General features: G+C 43.1%; 1 protein-coding gene across 2 annotated transcripts in view; it reads left to right on the top strand.

Annotated features, from left to right (window-relative positions):
• Positions 1 to 24578, top strand: part of LOC119660998 (paired box protein Pax-6-like) — a 78701-nt gene that overhangs the window by 8823 nt on the left and 45300 nt on the right. The window contains exons 3-5 of one of the 2 annotated variants that reach the window (XM_038070094.1): positions 870 to 980; positions 1073 to 1344; positions 4086 to 4175. In XM_038070094.1, the coding sequence (XP_037926022.1) occupies positions 1269 to 1344; positions 4086 to 4175 (166 nt within the window). In that variant the 5' untranslated portion in view covers positions 870 to 980; positions 1073 to 1268. Of the gene's footprint in view, positions 1 to 869; positions 1345 to 4085; positions 4176 to 24578 lie in introns of both variants that reach the window. The other variant, XM_038070095.1, reaches the window with a different exon arrangement.

Raw genomic sequence — 24578 nt, 5'->3', positions numbered from 1 at the left:
CCGACGAGTGGGTTAGAGCTACGTGGCGAAGAACAGCGGAGTGCAAGCTTCTCGGAAAATCGCGAAGGGATCGACGCGCCTATCAAGTGAATTGCACTGGCGTTGTACTATATTCTAGTGGTTTCCAGCACACAGCAGGGTTCAGGCGTTTGTAACCCATCCCCGGGACTCAGTCATGTTCCTGAACAAAACGTTAGCAATCAGTACCGAGTAATAGTGAAAAATAATTGAGCTCCCTTTTCAACTAGGCGACAGATTTTTCAGGAAGTTTCACTTAAGCTCGGTGTAGGGTCATAACTGGGGATGCTTGGCTAGCTCATAATGAGGCTCTGACCGCATTCCAAGTTGGTTTCACGGAATATGCCCCTATTCTCCCCGACACCTGAGCTAAAGGTCCGAAAACTAAAATTTTTTTCGGCAACTAAGAAAATTATTGCTGTCGTTGCCAGAATTTTGGCTAAACATTTGACTAGCAAAAATTACTGTGAGAGAGGTTCATTGCGGTTGCAATGGTTGCTCTCCAATGCGGAGTCAACATCTCAGAGCGAATAATATAGAAATATGCGTAGGAGAGCTTTACCGTCGTGGGTCCTTCGGCTGAACAAAAGAAACGGAAAGTTGAGAAAGGAAATTGGCTGCATCACGTAAAGCCAGCTTGGAAATGCATGTTTAAGGGTGCATAGATGTGTTGCGGACATATTTGAAAACTACAACCTAGGATGAAGTAGTTTAGGATAAAATATGTTTCGTTACTGTATATCGTTTACTTGTTAGCCTGCATGCATTATTTTCCTGTTTCTTTGCTTAGTTGCATATAGATATATTATTATTATTGAGTTACATTCTTCATAGATAAAATCCATTTTCAGAGTGAAGTTTTAGATCAACAATATCGTTATAAGTGTTCAATGTATCACAAATTGGTTAGCAATTTTCTATATGAAAAAACATTCAGGACATTTTTTTAAATACAAAACCAAGTGAGATCCTTGATTATAAATATTAATTAAATATAAAAAATGTGTAATAATATAAATTTAATATAATAAACTTATTTAAAAAATATTAAAAGGTGACATCATAACTTATCTGTGTTCAAGTGTACTATTATAAGTGTAAAAAGTGAAATCAGGAATAATATCAGAATAATTATAAATCTGTGAATCTAATTCATACCAAAAAGTTTTATTTTTTCTAAAAAGAAGGATCGTTTCCGAGCCGTGTTAGGGAATTATATCAAAATTTTTGCATTACAACCAACACCGACCATGGGAGCGGCTGTCACTCCCTGGTCCGGTTCTATGATGGACAGAGTTTCAACACTGGATGACATGCCCCATAAAGGTAAATATTGTTATAATTTGTCTTTTTTTTAATTTAGAGTTTATTAGAATTAGAAAATGATTGTTTTTCAAAAAATAAAACAACGAAAAATGTCACTCTAGTGAAGAAAAACTTTCATTGTTTCATTTTTTGGTCGCTATCGCTATAGACAGCGATTTAGATATTTGGTAATGGCCCTATTTTAGCTGTTTTTTAATATTTGAACAATTAAATATTTTTTTAATATTTAATCATTTTAAAAAATAAATATTTAAATATTTTATTTGAATGTTTCCTTTTTTTAAAAATGTTCAAACACTTTTTTTTTCTTTATAAATATTAAAATGGTTAAAAATAGTCTAGAAATCTTTTAAAAATTCCCCGTATCCCCTGGGTATGCACTTTTAATTATAGAACTAAAAATCTATAAATATACAAATGATCAAATTAATTATTTTTATTAAAATTTCTGATTTGATTTAAGTTTTTGAATATAATTTCATAATAGTTACTATAGATATATTTACTAAGAACAATCCAATTAAACCATTTATCTGAACTGCCCTCTTTCCGAAAAGATACTCTAATAAGAGGTTTACAACACAGAACAACACTAACTAGCAGCAGTTTCCGCTCTTTATGATTTATATCTTAAACCAAGATTCCATTTTATTAATATCATTTTCCTATTTTTCCATTTTATTTATATCATTTTTTTTCTACAAATTTTATGCAATTTTGGATCCTTAACCAATGTTCCATTCGCCTGAATTTTTCACACAATTAATTGTCAATTCTACTTTCTCTGTCAAAACTACTTTGAGAGAAACTAGCTATATCAGCTTATTCACGCCTACCAGGCTAGAATAATGAAAAAATCGACCCAATACAATGCCCTCTAACCCACGTTTGGAAACGAAACGTAGAGTCAATTTTTGCCCACCTCGGTTGCTATTTGAAGTTAGTTTTTTAATTAGGAATAGCTCTCTGATTTTTTTGATGTAATTCAATGTAATAAGAGGATCTCGTCGAGTTAGTAGGAATGCCAAAGCACCTATCCTAAGGCTAGGAGGTTGTTAATGCTAAGTTATGTACCGCCACCATGCAACTTGTTAGCTCTTTCCCAAAGTGCAGCAGTACATTTAAGACTTTCTTGCTAGCTACGGTCTGGGGATCCACATTCGTCAAGTATGACTCCTCTAAACCCTCGGCACCAGTTAGTTTCGAATGCCCCGACAGGCTGGCTGCTCGTTCAGCTCATCGATCCGCTTTTTCTAACCTCTCGATCCGCTGTTCGCCTTCCAGGTTCGCTGTGTTCTCCCGCAGCAAATGCAGCGTGCGCCTCTCTAGCCATTGCCACACCTTTCTGCCCCCCACCGAAGGGGCTGGCAACTGTCCAGATATGTTGACTGGATATATCGTCAACTGGTTCTGTAACCACAGAACGAGTTAGTTAGTTACAGTGCCCGACTCCCATTACTGGACCAACCTAGATGGCTACCTGAGAACAGTCTTCTCTACTGGAAAACCTGGTGGCGCTGATTTCGGCTGGAATTCCATAAATCTTTACAGAATTCATTGAGCCTACCTAGTACATTAACAATTCTTGGTTCAATTACCATTTTACCGAGTTGACTAGGGATTATCAGAAAATCAGAAAGGTATACTGTCCAATCTTTCATATCAAAATATATGAAATCCTCGTTTTTTTTTTATTGGATTGAAATGAGTTCTTTCGGTGGTTCTTCACGTTTCTTAGTAATTGAAGGAAAGGAGAAGGTAAATAGTCACATTGAAGAAGGGAACAGTTGGTTTCCGAAATACGTTCAATAATTGAAACAATTGGTTGCCGAAATCTTTTCTAAAGATGCTGTGAAAATAGCAATGGCTGGTCTCGAAAATACTTGATATAGCATTTCCACATCAAGCTAACGACATTTCAGATGGAATTAACAATTTTACAAATCAAATTAACGGCAGTCCACTGTCGTTCCAAATCAAATAAAATTAACATTTTTCCATATCAAATTATTAAGTTATCTAACAGAAAAACTATATGTGAAAGGTGGGGATATAGTCCACTTGAATACATAATTTTTTTTAGATTATGCAATAATTTGATTTTATTTGGGAAATCGTTGATTTGATTTCAGAAAAAAAATTAATTTCATTTGGCAAATCGTGAATTTGATTTGGAAAGTCATGAATTTGAATTGGAAAATTGTTAATTTCATCTGGAATATCGTTAACTAGTGGTGGAAATGGTATATATAAAATAAAAACATATTTTAGCAAAGAACGGAAAACTTTCCTAGTTTACTGAATATGATAATGTAAATAGGAGGGAGATATTATTGTCCCACAATGATGCAGTGTTCATAAATCCTTTTTTTGATTGACAAATTAAATATACCAATTTATATGTTTATAGATAACACGATTGAAATTGAAGGTTTTTCTTGGGGCCTATTAATTTTATATGTTTAAAATTATGATAATTCCGTTTTATTGTAAATAAAGTCTAATATTGAGACTTTGTGCAAAATGAAGTTGCATAAAAATATATAAAATATTCTGAAAATAATCTTTATAAAGAATAAAAGATAGATAGATAAACAATCTATCCTATTGACAGGTTGTAAATATAAATTCAACACGAAAAATTACTAAAAGTTTTTCTGTTACTTATTTCAAATAAAAAAAATTAAAGTTAAAACCAAAATACAAAGTTTTCTTTTTTCTTTTTCTTTTTTAATTTGTAGACATTGCGGTGAGAAATTCAGGCTTAGCTGTGCAAACTGCTGGATCATCCCATTTCACTTCAGCCTACCGCCATCTAACTGATGATGAATGTATGTTTTCTTATTATAAATATTAACATAAAGTACTTTTTATATCCTATATCAAACTATATCTAAAATAGTAAATTTAAATAATGATTCTATTAGAAAAGGACGCGAAAATATTTTTTTCAAGTGCCGACGGGATTTATTTTCTAATAAAGTTATTTAAAAAAAAAAATTGTATTTACCAGAAAAGTTGTAAACCTCTTATTGAGAATGAAGCCGAGAAGGTGGAGAGGGGATCCTATATTAATTTTTTAATGTCATTCATTGAATATTTTCAGCATTCATTGAAATCATCCATTGTAAACTTTCTAAAAGATAAACCATGACTTTCTTCCTTTGTTATCATCTTACATCCTCAAAAAAAAAACCTGACATGCCTAATTCTTGAGAAATTCGGTGAAACACTACAAAAAAATATGCAAAAGCCATATGACTATCTTTGGCGCCACACACTGGCCGATTTCGAAGGAAAAATCTGCCATATATGCAGTAGATACAAAATGTATCTTTTCTGAAATCTGACACGTATCCATCCGATTGGCACCTGAAATTTAATATATAGCCCCGTCGACATGCCGAAAACCAACAGTAACTGAATGAAAATATAAAAAAAAAAACAAAAAAAATCCGAAAAAAAGAGATACCAAAATTTATTACTGGGAAATATAGTATTCCAAGCAAAAGCAATTTCAGTAAACAGAGTCAGGGGTTTGCAGACGGTTGAGGGTGAAAAAGAAAAATGTCGGATTATGAAACCTAATCCGCGGGTAAGACGTATTATAATAGGACCTGCTTTTTAATTCCCAAACAAAAAGTCATCTTGTCCACTGCATTCTTCTTCAGTTAAGGGTGTTTTTTTTGGTTCTGTCTTAGCTTAATCTTGTCTTCGAGTCTATTGAATTTGACTTGGCGATAATTCCTCATGATAGACGATCCTAAATCAACCGAATGATAGATTCTCGATTCAATTTCAGGTAATATATCAGACAATTGACTGTATCAGTATACAAGAATGTCCGATCATTGTAGGTGGTTTGAAGAGGTTAGCTACTTTTTTTACTCATAAAAAACCAGCTTTGAAGTGAGTTACGAAAGGGATAAAAGGGATGTATCCAGGAGGATAAATGGAACTCGATAAGTATGTCAAAGAAAAGTAAATTTAAGCCACCTAACTCAGTGGCAATGTGTTTGAAAGATAAGTCTTAAAATTGTTTAATTGGATTCATCTTTGGTCACTTGTGATCAGGCCCGTCAAGAGAGGGGATGAAAAGATAGAGATTCCTTCCGGGTATGGAGTTATCTCGAGGAGGTCAGAAAAGAGACCGAAAATTAAATTGATTGTATAATCTTTGTGGGAGTATAATTTGGTATAATTTTCACTTTTGGGTCTGACACTTTTAGAAACATATATGTTCCTCTTTTTTGTTGGAATAGACTCCCTTACTGGAGGACATTATAGAGCCACACCCTCAGAGAGAGCCCTTTATACCACAGAGTCCATTGTGACAGCGCGTGACTCGTGACTCCATAGCTGGAGATTACACTACTGATGGGACAGTGTATTGCCTTGCTCTTCGCCTTACTATTCACCGCTTTAGCAGATTCATCAACTAACCTGAGGCAAATTTTTAACTCTCCCAACTGCGATGATTTCCCGGAACACAGAATATTTTCTTTCCTGGAATGGGGTCAACAGCACGGTAAAGCACATTCGGAGGAGGACAAAAGAGGCCAGGAAAGAGCGACTGCGAGAGCAATCAATGAGTTAGAAGAGAACTACGTATCTAGAAGTCCACGCCTCGGTGTAAGGTTTTGTGGCGATTTTGGTGGGTATCCATCCGCTATCAAGGTGTTCCCGGCGGCTTAGGAAATCATTCAACGAAACTTTGACTTCTGAAAAGGCACTTCCTACTGTGGCTACCAGTCTAGCCTCAAGATCTTCTCAGGAATCTGTGCACCAGGCCTCTCAATCTGAGTTGATTTCATCTGCAATGCCTTCCTGTCCACCAAGCCTCCGATCCTGTCTCGTTGCATTGCGTTTTCAACGGGGCAATATCTGCAGTCTCCTCAGCAGGTTACGAATCGGAACACAGCCTTACTCTACTTTTTCACATCGTTCCCGTCGCCAATGAAGCTAGGGGTTTAAGAACCAAACTGGGGCATTCACAGTCGTTGTGCGAGGTCACTAATGTGGAGGTATCACGAAAAAGTTTCCTCGAGTTCGTAGATTTTGGTTTATTGCATGTCCTACCGAATATCATTTACGTGAAAAGTCGCATCTTGTTGGTTAGACTAGGATGATAATCCAAGTACCAGATCGAACTTTCAGGGCTCGTTATTCACCTGATACACCAAAGTGACTGTTAATTAGATAGGCGAGCGTGAGAGAGAAGCAGAATTTACGTCGAATTTGGAAAGTTTCAGCGAGTCAGGTTAGCTGAGGGTGAAACTTCGTAGGCGTCTGCGGTTGCCCTGCACCCAGCCCGCGAGACGTCATGGTGAATTGAGACAACTGCTCGGCACAAAGGCACTCGTCCTCGGGGTATTGGGACGCCATAGTTTATTATTTAATTTAGTCCCACGGAGATGGCTTATGGGGGAATCTACGTCTCCCCGCCGTCCCTGTATTGGACATCAGAGCAGGGTTAATCGAATCAGGTATGCTGCATCTGCTCAGAGACGCGGCTTCGAAAATACGGCCGACTCCACTGTCCAGATACGCGACATCGGTGGTCAACGCCCCCAGTGATCTTGAGACGTGTGACCAGGTCCTCATCAAAGTGGATGCCCCTCGGAGGCCGCTGCTACCTCCACAGAGTACTAGAACGAGACGAGCACTGGTTCAAGCTCGACGTTCGAGGTTGTAGACTTTCGTCGAACCGGCAACGGCTCGGAAAAAAAGCTCACGAAGCGTCAGATTCGCCCGGTAACTCCCATTGGTTTCAGCTAGGGGTGGAGTGATGTGGCGGTGCATTGGAGGCGCGAACCTGGGCGCCATTAAGGATTCGCCTCCATCGCTGCATCCAATTGCCTCAAGAAACAACTGACGGCCTGACATAGACTGGAGGACAAATGTCAAGGAGGACATTTACCAAAAACAGTAAAGACTGAAGTCTCGACCGCCGGCCAGAAGGGTCAGAGGAGGCCAGAGCAGGCCAGAAAATAGAAAACGGATCCTCTAAAGTCGGGTATAATTAGCAATTTCTGTCTTTTAATTTGGGGGGCAATAGGGTTCCTCCAAACTAACATGAGAGGCGTTGAAATCATGGGAAAGTGACGGCTAGAAAATATTACTTCGTCCCTAATTTCAAGGTATTAAAGCGACCATAAACTGGAGTATCTAGGAAGAAACTCATACTTACAATGGTTCTAACGTCCTTTTTGATAACCTAGCCCCCACCCCCAGTAGAATATAATGAAATGCTAACACACTGGATGAAAACTATTTTAACAACTTTTTTAGGGATTTGGGAGACCTAAGTCCGCATCCACTTGATGCCGGACCAGACCAGATGGGGAGCAACTTGCTCATACTCTTGATGGCCTACGGACTCCTCTTATTGGGTTTAACATCCCAGTTTCCAAAATTAAAAGAGGGACGGAGGCGGCTATGGTTTCTTATCAGGGCAGAGGCAACTCTTCAGACGCTGCCTTACCTCTGCCTTGGGAGCAGCGTGATCGAAGTGGCTCACAGATGTAGAAACCGTAGACGTCTTCGTCCCTCTGTTAATTTTGGAAACTGAGGTGTTAAACCCAAAAAGAGGAGTCCTTGGACCATCAAGAGTGGGAGCAAGTTGCTCCCGATCTGGTCTGGTCCGGCATCAAGTGGATGCGGACTTAGGACTCCCAAATCCTTAAAAAAAATTGTCTAGCTCCGGCTAAGCTTTGGTCTGAACTGTAGGCGGATTTACGTTGATTATAATTCGCACCCTTGTCGTGTTTTACGAATTATAGAAGGGAGCGTATGACATCTGCGAGTCGCTTCAGTCACGCTGCTCCCAAGGCAGAGGTGAGGCAGCGTCTGAAGAGTTGCCTCTGCCCTGGTAAGAAACCGTAGCCGTTTTTGTCCTTCTTTTAATTGTGGAAGCTATTTCAAATTTTTTTTTGCAACTCTGTACCCAAATATATCTATGTATCTTTTATTTTTCAACGTCTTCGGACACATTAACTATCATTCAAATGTGACAGGCAACTGCTTTGTATGTTCAGCCTAGGTTTGGGAAGGTTTTTTACTCCATCGTCGTACGGGTTAGAGATACCCGTGAACGTGTTAATCAGAAGGCGTAAATGGCAATATGTTAACCATATTTATATACGTTAAACGATCCATAAAACAAATTCTAATTCCCATACCCATTCCTGCCTGACTGAACACCATAGGAAACTCCTTTAATTCAAGGCAACCGTGAAAAATTGACACCTCGGCCACCCACATAGTTGAAGCTTGGAAAAAAAAAAATATGTTATCGAATTACTTTGCTTCGTTAACCTCCCACATTTAATCAAGGAAATCAATGAAGGATATTATCACGTTAACTGCACTGAGAACTTCCAGCACATATTACTCTTCATTGTTTACCACGAGAAGGGAAGACGGACCTCCCCTCTGCCCCTCTTGTGAATCTTGAATTTTTTGCCTCTCCCTTGCTCCTTTTTCAGTATCTGAACCCATTGTCCTGTAGGAGACGTTGAGGAAAATGAGCAAGAAAAGGAATAGAAAAGTCCTGTGGTCCCTCTTTGCCAAAGATACTTAGAAATCTTGGAATTGTGGATTATTTTTGGGAGTCGCACTCAACACTCACCCTTGGCATTACTCTGATTCCTCTGGTGCCTCCAAATCCGAAGAAATACAACACCCCATAGATTAGCTGAAAAAGATTCAAAGAGACCACAACAATATCGACAATGACGATGACGAGAATGACGGCGGCAGATTAGTAAGGGACTAGCACACTTTAAGAAACTTAAGGTGACTGGGCTAGCCTATATAGTCCCCGGCATAGTAAGCAAAAGAGCACCATTAAAGCGCTATGCATCTAACGAGTGGGAAAATAAAGGGAAAAAAAAACCTACACTTACAGCAGATCTCGAATCCATAACACGATTCTCCTTGTTGTCGGTAAATCTCCCAAGAATTTTGTTATAATCGTCGACCGTTAACTAATTTGTGTTGACATTTTTTGAAGAATGTCTCACCGGATTATCTGGTTGATTGAACAACATTTCATTTTTGGCGTGTTGAGAGGAGCCTTGGTACGCGAAACAAGTCACCCGACAAGACATCGTGCCGCGCATACTATGGTCAAGATAATGTACGCTCCCAAAGATACAGATATATCTTAATCTCTATAGGATCGCTCTGTGGATATATGCATATGAAGGGATGCAGATACTTGTAATCTACGAGTTCCAAGTTGCGACAGCATCTGAGGGATACAAAAAAAAAAACACGAGTGGTGAAGAAATGGTCAAGGGTTCAATATGCGAATAAACCACAGTGGGGACACGCAAGGAATGCTGTGGAACACTAAAAAGATTTTCCGTTCACAACAGAGTTAGATTTGAATTTTTAGTAGTTCTTTTCTTATTTTGTTGGGGGGTTATTGAGTGAAACCTCTTGAGAATTTCGGTGGACAGATGATGGTTGACTCAATGTCGACCGGTATCAAATTCTCCCTAATTTCTATGTGAAGTGAGTGAAAGATTTGATTTAGCCAATTTCGAGTTTTATTGCTCAAATTTTATGGTAATCGCATAGCAAGGATTATCCTTATCGGGGTACCTTGATGATAGATTCAATATTTTTGCAGGGCCTCAATATTCGAAGTTTTTTTTGTGAATACGAACCGGTACAACCAGCGCATTCAGAGAGGGTTAAGAAATTATTGTGCTTTCCCCGGGACACATCCTTCTCAGCCGCGGAGCTAAATAGGTTTCGCCAAAATAGGAGAACGTGTTCGTCTCCTTTAGTAGCATTTAAACGGAAAGTCCAAGCCGCTTCATCATCAAAAGTGCAAGACGTCACCTCCGTTGGTCAGATTAGTCCAGGCCTGACGACAGGGGGGGGGGGGGGGGGGAATCCTCCCGGGCCTGGAGTTTTCTTTGGGGACCAGAATAGAAAGTTCAAGCAAAAAAAAAGGATAATATGGGAACCCGGTTACCAGGGAACCTTTGGGAACCCCGGGGCCGCATTTTCTCTCTACAGCCCCGGGTTCGTCTGATGACCAAGTGGATATGCGAGCAGATAGGATAGTGAAATTTCTCCCTTTCATAAGGAAGATATATAGTTGGAGTTATTCCACTAAATCCTACCTGATCTGTCTTGATGACAGGTCGACCAAAAAATGGATCCAATGACGCTCAAAAAAAAAATGAGCGGATTGAGTCACAATGAGCCTCGGAGAAATGCTAGGGGGTCCTATGTCCTGTGTCGATGCGGCAGGACGGGCCCCGGTCCTGTGGAGAAATGGGCAAGGGTTCTTGACGCATAGACAGCGTCAGGATATAAGTAAGTTAGTCCAAGCAAAATAAATACGTGTCTGCATACCAAATGTTGGCACTCTCAATGGAAAGACCCAGGGACTTACAAGAGCTCTTCTGAAAAAGCGCATTAATATCCGCCCTCTACGGTAGCATAAGCTACGACATAGAACCCGAACGCGGTAAAAATGGCTATAAACTGCTCTATTTTGGTAGCCCACACACTCAATACGATGTTGGCATTGCCATCTCAGAGGCTTTCTGTGATGCCGTAAAAAAAGTCGAACATTTTGATGACCAGCTAATGAAACTCACCATTATACCAACTTCTTCTTTTTCTTCAGCCTTTGTCCCGTTCACAAGCGGGGTCGGCTCGTCGTGATCGGCTTCGCCATTTGGCTCTATCGAATGCCTGATCTGGGTGCAATCTCGAGGCTTTCAAATCCCCATCCAGCGTATCAAGCCACTGTTGCTTAGGTCTGCCTTTTGGTCGTTTACCATCGACTTCGATGTTCAGACCAATCTTTGCAAGTGAATTCTCGTTTGCACGAATTGCGTGACCATACCATCGAAGACGCCTCTCTCGCAACTTTTCCACGATCAGTGCAACCCCATAACGACCCCGGATATCCTCATTTCGGATGTGATCTAAACGTGTGACGCCACTAGTCCAACGTAGCATCTTCGTCTCCATTACCGCGAGACGTCGTTCATTGTCTTTTATGGTCGGCCAACACTCAGAACCATAGAGAGCGACTGGGCGGATGACATTGCGGTAAATTTTAGATTTGAGACGTTCGTTGATACGTCGATCACAAAGGACACCAGTTGTGGAACGCCACTTCATCCAGGTTGCGTTAATGCGTGAAGCAATTTCATAACGCAGCTCTCCATTGGCTGATAGCGTTGACCCGAGCAAAATAAATACGTGTCTGCACACTGAATATTGGCACCCTCACTGGAAAGACCCAGATACCTTCTGGCAACGCCTCGATGAAAACCCCTGCAATGTGTCTGCTGATAACTATATCATAACTGCAGGCGACCTTAATGGCCATATGGGTGAAAAGGCAGACGGTAACAGATGCCATGGGGGAAGGGGTGTGGAGCGCGCAACGAGGGTCAATTTTGCGGACACCCATTGACCTTGCACTTACGAATACATGGTTCATTTAACAATTGTCTCATCTTCCTACATTTTATAGTAGAAATAGTGAAAAGCAAATCGACTATATTCTCATAAAACGCCACCGTTCCCTATGAGACCATCGCACCTCAACATTGGTCGTTGATTGCCGTCTTGCGAACCAAGCCAGCGATAAAACAACGTAAGGAATGCCCTGGTCTGCCACGCATTAAATGGGATCGATTTCGTGAGAAGAAGAAATGACCTCACTTAAGCGATTACCAACCATTACAAATATGAAAGGATCGTGGAACCAAGCGGCCTCTGCAACTCTCGGGATCACCAACCCAGATAAGCGGTGCATCAACTAAGATACTTGGCTTCGGAATGATGATGTTGAAATGAAGGTCCGTAAAAAGAAACGCCTCTACCACAAGTTTCTCGACGATAAAACGCTGGCCAATTGGCAGAAAGAAAGCGATCGCTGTCATCTGAGCGACCCATTACAAAAATCTTTACGATAAACTGGACCCTCGGGATGGCAAGAGAGATTTGTATTGATTTGCCAAAAGCCGATACGAAGATGTGACGGATAGATGGCGAGAATATTTCGAGCAGATTTCAACTGACACCCAACCAACCTGAGAGCGCAACTGGTGCTCAGAGGTGGCGGTGAGGAAGACGGGTCTGCACGGGGACTCATCTACAGTAGTAATAGGTCACGAAACCTTACCAGTGGTATATCGGTACCATAGGAACCGGGATAGCCACTGAATTCACATATTTCAAGAGAATTCCTGTTGTATGTGCGTTCAGCTCGGTTGTTCGGAAGCTTCATGGAGGTTGTTGGTTACGCTCAAACAAACGGAAAACTTCGGGCCTCGACGTGGTGTTACGTTCCAACACGGGAGTGGTACTCCTTAGTTCAGTAGAGATTAAGTAGGTCTTGCATCCACCAGTATGAATGCTAAGCCGTGCACTTGGTATAGACTGGTACCGTTGTAGCTTGTCGCAGTGGGGCTCTGATTGCGGTCACAAATTCAATCCGTGTCTTATGAAGATCGTGGGATTAAGTCCCCCGAGACAGGAAACCACGTAAAGCCACAAAGACATAACTGTCAGCGCAACTGAAGTCGAGGAAGCAATAAAACGAATAAAACCGGGGAAAGCCATAGGACCTGACCTACATCGCATCCGGGCACTGGAAAGCGAAGAGCTGGGACCCAACACTCTGGCTCAGTGAATTCTCAGGGCAGTGGTGAGGCAGCATCTGACGATTTGCCTCTGCCCTGGTAAGAAACCGTAAAGCCAAATTTGCCTAATATTTTGTGCTTAAATTTATGTATTTTTTGACTAGTTAATGACATTATTAACTTTCATTTCATTTTTAAGGGTTTGAGTGATACAAAACCTTATTATAATCAATTCAATGTCTGTCTGTCCGACTGCCTGTCTCTGTTTGTCTGTCTGTCTGTTTCACCGGGTTTATTCCGAAGCGGCTGAACCGATTGTCGCGAAATTTGGTGGGAATATGTCGTCTGTAAATCCCTTTACATATAGCCCCGCCATTTTCTGTTGAGTTTAAGGGGGGCTCTCTGTACATGCGAAAGGTGTTAATTAGTCCTTTTCAAAAAATTGGTCTTATTTCTGATTTTGGGGGATGGGGCTCAAAATATATGAACCTAAAAGTGTAACAAGCCCTCTATCCACCCGAAAAATGTGAAAAAAATCAAAATGGTTCACCTATGCAAACTCCAGGCGTAAAAATACATCTCATTCTGATACCCTCCTCAAATAAAATTAATAACATATAATAATAGCATATTCTAGGCACTTACCTGAAAGCTCCCTTGAGCGTATCCTAGAAATAGAAAATTTAATACCATTAAAGATGGATAATAATACAATACACAATTTTGGAAAGTTTGTAGGAAATATAACTATTATTAACAAAGTTATTTTGTTTTTCAAGTGAATTTGAGCTCATATGAATGGCTGAGTTGGATATATCAAGGATTATTTTGAATTTTTAGTTATGTACGAATGGAAAAGCCACACACAAAGCCTTTATACATGAAGGGTCCAGCTTCCATTCCAATCATAATTACTGAACAACTTTCGTAAACTGAACGGTGGATAAACTGAAAAGGGGCCCCCGTCAAATCATCGAGATTCAGCTTCATTGGGCGTTACTAGTTTTCAGATGAGTGTCTTTTATCTGTAAGGTTAGGACAGTAATTGCTTGTCGTACACAGTTTATTAGAGATAGGCTGAATCTATCCTCGTAATTTGGGAGGGAGTATTGTACCTATGCCGCTCTGATAATGGCTATTAATTTATCCACAATGCCCCTCCTGCACTCCAGATGCACTCCCTGCTGACCCTATCGAAACCTTTATCAAAGTGACATATAATGGCACAAAATGTCATGTCCTGCACCAAGGTAAAATCTCGGAGAAATCTGAGGTCAAAAGCGGAGTCTCCCAGGGTTGCATCCTATCACGGATATTATTTGTTCTTGTTGCCTGTGATGTCCTTCGTGCTATCTTATCCGGAGGACGTGGAGGAATTCAATGGACGATGACGTCTTGCTTCAAACACCTCGACGAGGCTGATGGCATCTCTTTGCTCTCTCATTGGCTCATGGACCTTGGCCAAATGACTCTGGATTTTGAAAGAGAGGCAAATAGAATTGGACTGAAGATAAATACCAACAAAACTAAGGTTCTCAGTCTGACGGGTCATCGCAATCTCTCCATCTGCATTAATGTGTAGCGCATTAAAGGCATCGAGGAGTTTTGTGTATCAAGGAGGTGTGGTTTCTGCCGATGGTGGCACCGAACTGGATGTAACCAGATGTATTAGAAGTGATAGATCCGCTTTCTTTGTCCGGTCTAAAATCTGGAAATGCAGTTATCCCAGCACCAAGATCAAGTTGAAACTGCTCTGTGCTGCTATATGGGAGTAGCACATTGAATGTAAACCCTACTGTAATTGACAAGCTCCAAGCCTTCATCAACGCTGGGTTGACACTATCCCAAAAGAAGAGCTTTGTCGGCGCACAGGCCTGCCACTCTCCGTCACTGTGATCGGAAGGTGAAAGTGGCAGTAGATAGGTCCCTCATTAAGGGGTGGCGGAATCGCATTGCGAGCTATACCATGCATTACAACCCATTCTTGTAAGATGGCTGACGAATGGGTCGTCCCAAGGGCACTTGCCAGAGACCAGTGGACGGGGGAGTGCGAGCGTCTCGGGAAGTCGTTGGGGGAGCTGAAGCGCATTTCAGGTAACCTATACCCCCCAGCGAAAATATTCAAATGCGTATGATAAATTTAGATACTGATGTATCGGGTTCGTCGTTGTAAGATCCATCCTGTCCGAGGCTCCTTTCGTGACTTCATAACATCGGATTTCCGTGTAAGGTTATCAGCCCTACCCAACCCTTAACCTGAAGGACCAGTTGCTACATTTTTTCCCATTTTTAGGCACGGGAGACTCGCCTTCTTCGTCTGTAGTTTTTCATAAAGAAAGAACTCCCAGCGATCACTACGTGGAGGTGGAGATAGGGTTTGGTAGTAGAGCTGTTTGTATTGGTTCAGCAGACGTTTCCCAGGTTTTATGCTCCATCGTGGGTACCAATCCACGTTTCGCCCTGGGACCTATACTACTCTTTGACCGCCGATGTATGAATCAGTATCCGATAAGGGACAATTTTTGCTTGTTAAAATGAGTATACGGATCATGTCATCAAAATCTGTATATGTGCATCTTGGATTTGGGAAATATATGAGTTTTTAGCTATGTACGAATGGAAAAACATGCATCGAAATTTGTTTGCTGAGAATGCTGGGCACCATGAGTCCGTATTCACTTGATGACGGACCGAACCACTTGGGAAGCAACTTACTTCCTTTCTTGTGGTCCAGGGGCTCCTCTTTTTTGGGCTTAACACCCAAGATTATCAAAAAAGTAGCCTAATGGTCTCATCCAGGGCATAGGCATCTCATAAGACACTGCCTCACCTCTGCCCTGGAAGGAGCGTGACCGAAAGTAGCGACAGGTGGTAATCGCTCCATTTATATATAATCGTAAGGCAGGATTACCACCTGTCACTACTTTCGGTCACGCTGCTTCCAAGACAGAGGTGAGGCAGCGTCTGATGAGTTGCCTCTGCCCGGGACGAAACCGTCAGTCAATTCTTTTGTGCGTAGAAATTTCTTTAAATAAGATAAACACAAAATCTGAATGGCGGAGGCATCCAACTTCTAGTATTTCACTTTTTTTTAACTGGTTAGGAAGCCTGCTCTGAGGTGGCGATATATTGGCTTTAATATATGCTGAATTCGCTCTTCTCCAGGAAGTCGGTCTCTGTCTAGCCTGTTTCTTGTAACGTATTTATATTGGCCTTTTATTGGGACAGAATGTTGTCTAGTTGCTGAGCAGCTCTTGACGTGTACAACCAGAACATCCTCCATGAGAAAATGGCTATTTTTTCCGGATCTGGCGTTGGGTGTCCAGTTCAACCCCAGGCTCCTTTCATGCCTTCATGATAATTAGTTCCTTAAGAAAAAGTACCCATCGAGATTTTTTCTATTTTTTTTTTGTGCGTACACGGAGGTGGAAAATCTTAGAAAGACACGTCCGCCGCAGTTCCGCCGCCCTAACTACAGCGGGCGCGTGTGGGATTCACACCCACTAAAAACCGCCCCCGGTCTCTCCGGCCCCAGCCCCGCGGGACCACCATTGAGGTATTACTTCGCGGGGTAGGTTTGCTCTTAGGCACTCATCCTTCTCCTATTTGCAGCTTTCCTCCTTTGTTCCTTCAGCAACTCCTCCTGCATTTGGATGATTGCGGAGTCAACCGCAAGCCACTTCTCCTCGGACTCCAGCATCTCAGTAACCAAGCTCTCCGGGGTCCCGGTCCTGCCCAGCACCTGGTTTAAGCTCCTTCTCTCCATCGCAAATTGTGGGCAGTGAAACATCACATGCTCTGGATCCTCCGGTATGCCATCGCATCTGGGACAGTTCGGAGAACCATCCAACCCAAAGCGGTGCAGATACTGCCTGTAGCAACCACCGTGTCCCATGAGGAACTGGGTAATGTGATAGTTGGTCTCCCCATGTTTTCGCTCAAGCCACACCCTAATGTTGGGAATGAGCCCGTGCGTCCACCAACCTTTCGCAGACTCGTCCCATCTGCGTTGCCAGAGATCAAGCGACTCTGACCTTGCCGCACTTCTACGCTGTGCATGCCCCTCCATATGTCTTGCATTGTACAGGACACTCATTTCTTTGGCCAGAATGTCAACCGGGATCATGCCTGCCACCACCAATACTGCCTTATCTGATGTGGTTCTAAAAGCACTGCAAATCTGCTTCCTTCTCTGACAGTTTGCAAGCGCCTCTGCCCACACAGGCGACGAGTAGAGCAGGATGGAGCGCACCACTCCGGCTAGCACTAACCTCCGGCAATGTTTCGGCCCACCAATATTTGGCAACATTTTTGCAAGTGCCGTGGTGGCACTGGCTGCCTTTTGGCATGCATACTCTAGGTGTTCCCTAAAACTCAATTTGGTGTCAATTATTACCCCCAGGTATTTAATAGCCGGCTTTGATACGACCGTATGTCCACCGACCTCCACTTTTACAGTGTTATTTTTCCTGCGTTTCGTTATTAAGACCGCTTCCGTTTTCGCGTCCGCCAAGGTCAGACCGGCCTTTTCTAGCCAGGACTTTACCGCTCTCACTGTTTCTGTTGCGTAAACCTCCACATCTTCTGGGTGTTTTGCTGCAACAACCACAGCTAGGTCATCAGCAAAGCCGACAATCGTAGTCCCCTCTGGGACGGGAAGAGCAAGCACCCCATTATACATGATATTCCACAACAGGAGACCAAGTACCGATCCCTACACATGGAGATAGAGATAGGGTTTGGTATAAGGGCTATTGGTTATACTATAATTCAGCTGACGTTTCCAAGGGTTTGTTTTTCAACGTTCTATTTGGAAACCAACTATTTTTTAGTGTGTTTTTTTTAAAGCCCAGCATCCGAGTTCAGTTCGTCCTGTTAGGTTAGAAGAGCCCGCAATGCACCCGACCGTCAGTTGAGCTGGAAACTCCCGCCACGTACCGGCAAGCCGTAACATCATTAGTTCAACTCCTGGACCTGAAAGGCCAAGGCCTTGGAGAGAAGAATTTGAGATACTTTTGTTTGTGAGCGTTTATCAAAAATGTTCATCAGCGATAAGGATACCCCTAAACCAACTTGTCTGTCAACAGGCACTTGAAGAGTCCAAACTGACAAGCCAGAGCGTCCTGTCCGTGCTCTGGTCCTCGCTCACATGCGGATTGTTCAGACGTAACTAACAGGCCGAACTGAACGTGGTTGGCGGGGTTTTGACAATTTGAAGAAGATACATGAAAAAAGGAAGAGATCCTTAAAAAAGTGTATCACACTCGACAGTATTGATACAAAATATCCCACATGCATTCGAAGCTGAAAGGAAGGTAGCAGACCTAACAACCATGCATGGACTCCCTCTTGAAATCAAGGATGATTTACCGACTTTATTCCATTCAACCCGTCTTTTATTATCCTTATTACCATTGTCCATTGATTATTACACATTTTGACATGAATTATGTCAGAATGCCGTGTTCATCGCATTCAATTCAACCTTCAGGACATGCAGTCTCTACTCCAGCAAAAGGACTACATGGACATATTAACAAATTCTCGCTCCTGATCCTCTGATCCTGAATCCATTCATCTATCAATAGAATTTTAAGTATTAACACGGGTCAAACATGCGTTATTTCATCCAATACAATTTCTACAATTTTCCTGATTTTTTTTTCCCATCTGGGGTCCTATTTTTTTCGTCCCTTTTTCGGTATATTCTGTTCGATCACTGGCTTATTTGTTCAGAGATAAATTACCGACTTTGTTTGATTATTATTACAAATGGAATATTGTGTTGTCACTATGTGTGAGCGTTCCCTGTCGTTGAAAATAACAATAGGAAAATGGAATTCTAAGATTAGGAGCGACTAGTATCCTGGGACCAGAAAACAAATCCTCAGCAACTTCAAACACACAATGACCGCGTTCATGAAAACATCCTTGTCACTTCTTTGTATATTTTTCTATTTGTGAAAATCCTCTAGTTCGATACGATTTTTTTGCTGTTTGGGCTACCCCAAGATGATCCTTTTTGCTCTGTCCGCATCGACGAGGTCCGAATGTAGATAATATGATCATAGGTAGCATGCATGTCTGCTCAATGCGACCATATCAAATCGGACCGCAACCTCGATTAACACACTCTACCTTTCTGTCTATTGTGTATCCTTGTCAATAATTTTCTCGGTCAATAATAATTCCATGCTAGGACGAAATAGGAGAAATACCTGATGACGACGGCATGTCTGCAGGAACAACTTCAATGTGCGACGGACTGAGACATAGCGGTCCGGTCAAAAGGTTACCTTTTTCAATAAAACAGGGAATAGAATCCATTGAAAGGACCTCTCAACAGCGGTAACAATATCGTTCGATAACAATGTCGATCGATGGTGTCAACAATTGTTGACGAGGTACCTCCGCTGCTGGTAGCCTAGTCGGCACAAAAAGATACAAAGATAAAAGGAAAACCAATAATAGATGAAGATTTTCCATAATTTAACACCGCCAGACATAAACAAACTTCCAGTTCCAAGTCGGATTAAGGATAATTTGCTTTCTTTCATGAGTCTCAATTTTGTTACCCCCCGAGTTCGTCCGTTCGTTGTTCTGTCATATGTTGACTCATTTGATCAGATGATGCTGACTTGGTCCTGAACGATTTGTGCAGATTTTTTTTTGTATCTGATTCAGAACATCTCAATGCAATTTCACCGGTCTCTTTCCATCCAAGTCCGGGAATACCGCTTTGAAATACAGGAACATGCCAGACAATCATCTCAGTGACAGTGACGATTGATAGATATATCACCCAAATGTCGTCCCCATGCATGGGATGTAGGTCTGTTGTATCTTTGGTTCTTTGACAAAAGCGCTACCCGGACCGAACCAAATTGGATTAGTGGCTAAGATATGATTACACGGGGTCTAAATTTCATGTCTTTATACCAATGTGTGTATCTTAGATGTAATTAGTTTTTATAGATCGATTGATATTTCTTTAGTTTCATTTTTGAATGGGATCGTTTTTCACGGACTGTTGACGAGATTGGAATTTTTTTGAACCTTTGGGCATAGATTTATCTTTTTGGTACCTGTTTTTGTTTTGTTTTTAGCAATAGATTTATGGGAAACAGAGTATGAGAAACTCAAATATTAATGGACATTTGGAATGCTCTCCAATCTGGGATACACTTTCACTTAAGCAGTGGTTAGACAGCGTTGTCAGGCCTCAGTAGTACGTTATTTCCGCGGGTGTCCCACAGGGCTCCGCATTAGGCCCACTACTGTGGAACATTATGTACAACGGTGTACGTAATCTTCCCCTTCCGGAGGAAGCCACAGTGTTGGGTTACGCTGACGACATAGTACAGGTCGTTGTCGCAAAGCATCTCGAAGATGCTGAGTTATACTCAAGCAAGGCAATCAGTGCTGTTAAATGTTGGGAGAGCCACCTAACCAACCTAGAGGTACCTTATAGCCAGGGTGGTGACCTCAATCATACTCTATGCGACCCCAGTTTGGAGGGAGGCGTTGCGGATGTCATTTAACACTAGCAAACATGAATGCAGTCTACAGGAGAACAGCCTTGAGGGTATGCTCTGCCTTCAAAACTATGGATTGCTGGTGGACTTGCAAAACAAGTCTCTTATAGATTCCACGACCAACCTTAATTCGTCGGGACAAATGGTATCTCACCCAGGCAATAATCTTTCCGTTCTTTTAGAAGACATTATCGACTCTCGTGTTCGGGCACTTCTCCAAAAGTTCAGCCAGATTACTACCAAGTGTAGTCTCTCCAAACCAGTGAAGCACAATGTGCAGCACCACATTATCACTACTGGTTCCCCGATCTTCTCGACGGTGCATCCTCTACCATCCCAGAAACTGGCTATTGCACGGAAAGAGTTTGAACAACTCGTTCAACAGGGTATCTGCAGGCCCTCAAACAGCTGTTGGTCTTCCCCACTGCATATGGTCCCTAAGCCAAACGGCGAATGGCGCCCATGTGGGGATTACAGAAGGCTAAATGCACAGACTGTTCCTGACCGATATCCAATTCCACTCATCCACGACTTTGCGCATCACCTCGCGAATTGTCGCATCTTTTCGACCTTGGACTTAACCAAGGCTTATCACCAAATCCCAGTAGCTCCTGAAGACATTCCAAAGACGGCAATATGCACACCCTTTGGACTCTTCGAGTTCACCCGGATGACTTTCGGATTGTGCAATGCGGCGCAAACCTTTCAAAGGTTCATTCACTCAGTCCTGCGAAACCTCGAGTTCTGTTTCGTATATTTGGATGATGTTTTGGTCGCTTCTTCCACTGAGTCTGAGCACTTAGCCCATCTCGAGTGCATTTTTCAACGTCTCCTTGAGGCCGGTTTAGTCCTAAACGTTGAGAAATGCAAATTTCTCCAAAAACAAGTGAGATTCCTCGGCCATTTCATTTCTCCTGAAGGAATACACCCCGACCCAGACAAGGTGCAAGCGATAACAAGCTTCCCGCGTCCAAAGACAGTGAGGGAGTTGAGGAGGTTCTTGGGCATGCTGAACTTCTACCGTCGTTTCCTGCCCAAGGCCGCCCATCACCAGTCCATTTTGAACGCATACTTGTCTGGCCGCAAAACTAAGGACACACGAGAGATCGTGTGGTCTGAAGAGGCTATCTGCGCGTTTGACAAATCCCGTCAATAATTGGCCGACGCTACACTCTTGGCATTCCCTCTGCACGATGCACCCCTAGCCGTTTTTGTTGATGCCTCTGACATCGCAGTAGGTGCTGCCCTTCACCAAAAGGTGGATCAAGTTTGGCAGCCGTTGAGCTTCTTCTCGAAGCAGTTGAATTCCGCTCAACGGAACTACAGTACCTACGATCGCGAACTGCTCGCCGCGTATTTGAGCATCAAATACTTCCGTTTCTCCCTAGAAGGCAGGCCGTTCACAGTGTTCACGGACCATAAGCCTCTCACGTATGCTTTCAAACAGAAGCCCGACAAAGCGTCCCCTCGTCAGCTTCGTCATCTGAGCTTTATAAGCCAGTTTACGTCAGACATCCAGTACGTGTCCGGCAAGGACAACCTAGTTGCTGACGCTTTGTCTCGTGTCTCCGAGGCTAACATCCCCGCCTCACTCGATTTCTCGGCTATTGCCAAGGCGCAGGAGGATGACGCAGCACTTCAGAGCCTCAAATCCAACCCCAAATACAAATTTCGGGAGTTGTCCATCTTCGGCTCAAACCTCTCTCTCTGCTGCGAAGACTCGGAAAAGGGACCTCGGCCATACATTCCGGCCACATTTCGCAAGGAAGTGTTCCACGCAGTTCACAAACACAAACCGGTTAGTCACCGGAAAATACTTCTGGCCCTCCATGAACAAAGATATCAATTCCTGGGCCAGAGAGTGCATCGCATGCCAAAAGTGTAAAGTCTCCAGGCATGTAAGGAAAGAATTGGGCTCATTCCCCCGCACTACCAAGCGTTTCCACACGATACACCTCGACATAGTAGGGCCTTTGCGAGACTCGCACGGTTATAGATATTGTCTCACAATCATCGACAGGTTTACGCGGTGGCCTGAGGCAATACCTCTGAAAGACATTACGGCGCAATCATGTGTCGAAGCCCTCTGTCGAGTGTGGATACCTCGCTTTGGCGTCCCTGCAGTGGTCATCACTGACCAGGGAATGCAATTTGAGTCCACCCTTTTCTCCGAGTTAGGCAAACTCCTTGGTTTTAAACGCCAGCGGACTACTGCATACCACCCGCAATCCAATGGGATGCTAGAACGTTGGCACTGGACGCTGAAAGCCGCCATTATGGCACGTGACGATCCTCCCTGGTCCCAAGTCTTGCCTCTCGTCCTACTCGGCCTACGTACAACCCGACGAGAGGAATTTGCTGCCAGCCCCGCAGAGCTGGTATATGGGGAGAACCCAAGACTCCCAAGCGATCCGGTCTTCGACAAGAGATCGGGTCTCACGGAGTCGGGGTTGGTGCGTCTGCTGAGGGACAATCTCCGACGCATCAAAGCGCCACCACCCACTCGACACTCGTCCATACCTGATTGTTCGCCCAAGGAACTGGACACATGCACGCACGTGCTGATCAGGACGGATGCCGTCCGGAAGCCGCTGCAGCCTCCATATGAGGGCCCGTACCGCGTTCTCGAGCGGGGAGAACATTTCTTCCAGCCCGAGATCGGTGGACGCAGGAAGGCGGTCTCTCTGTCCAGGCTGAAACCCGTGTCCGCCCCGAAGCAACGTCGTGTCCGTTTTGTGGATTGACGGCGAACGAAGTTCCGGGATCAGTCGCCGAAACCCCTAGGTTTCATCTGGGGGCGGAGTGATGTGGCGCGGCAGGATTCGCAGCATTCGAAATTTATTTCGAATGTTGCGAATGCGAACGAATAGATGGCGCGGATCTATCCACTTCGCGGAGCTCGCCACGGGAGTGGAGGACCGGCGAGAAAAGTGTGCCATGAGTTAGGGGCAGAAAAGAAACACATGAAGCGAGAGACTCTCTTCTGCCTATAACGAGCAAACAGTTACAGTCACACAAATTATTTAATAAAGTCTAATGGTTAAATCTATCGAGTATTGATTGTAAAAACCCAGTCTATGTTCCGGTGTACCTAAAAGTGTGGTTTGCAAAGAAATTAATATTAAAGTTAAAAAAGCGCGGTCACGTGTGCCGCGTCTAGAAAAAACAGGAGTAAGCTGGAATGAGGTGACTCCGCCCCGTGATGTAATACCTTATGGTGGTTCTGCGGGGCAGGAAGGGAGTCGGGGGTAGTTTTAGTGGATGAAAATCCCACATACTGGTGTGCTCAGATCCATTTATTTTTATAACAAGACAGTTCACACTTGAGTTTTAGCTGCAATTTAGTATGAGCTCGAATGCCTTATTCTTAATGGAACCACTTCATTCTGAAGCACAGACTCAAAAAATGAACTAAGGAGCGCACTGATTCCATTGTTGTCGTCCTTTCTCATCCTGTGCAACCTATTGTAATGATCTAACAAGAATACGTCGTTTATTACAAATTGCGCCCAACGTAGGGCATCATTACAAATGGTCCCACGTTGGCTGTCATTTGTAATAACTCAAGTGAGAATAAGATAGTTAAAAGGCCACCCTGAGTGGTTAACCCAAACACCTAAAAAAAATTGGCTGAATTGACCGTCCAGCGCACACCTCACTAAACATCTTGCACAGGAGGAACAATGATCGAGGATTTGATCCGTCGTGGATCCTCCCTTTCGATCGCGACACTCGGTTCCGGGGAGCCATCTTTTTTAAGGTTTTTTGTGAAACACGGTTATGTTTGACTCCCACCCACTAAGGCCACCTCCATCCATTTTCTCCGCTGGACTTCCATATGGTATTACGTCGCGGGGCTGGATCAGAATTTATCCTGCGCTCGTGTTAACATTCGTGTTTCTCTAGGACTCATTCTTCCAGCTGACTTCTTCCTGTCTAAGCTTAGCGATGGCCGCAATCACCTTTTCGGCCCCGGTCCATATCCCCTTTGCTTTCATCATATGTTCCATTATTTTTTCGGGTGTCAAGTGGTCCCCGGTTGTAGCTTCCAATGCAGCCCTCTGCGTTCCGA

Source organism: Hermetia illucens, chromosome 7, assembly GCF_905115235.1.
Source record: "Hermetia illucens chromosome 7, iHerIll2.2.curated.20191125, whole genome shotgun sequence".
NCBI lineage: Eukaryota > Metazoa > Arthropoda > Insecta > Diptera > Stratiomyidae > Hermetia > Hermetia illucens.
The sequence above is the reverse complement of the archived record's forward strand: the minus strand, read 5'-3'. Positions and strand labels throughout refer to the sequence as shown.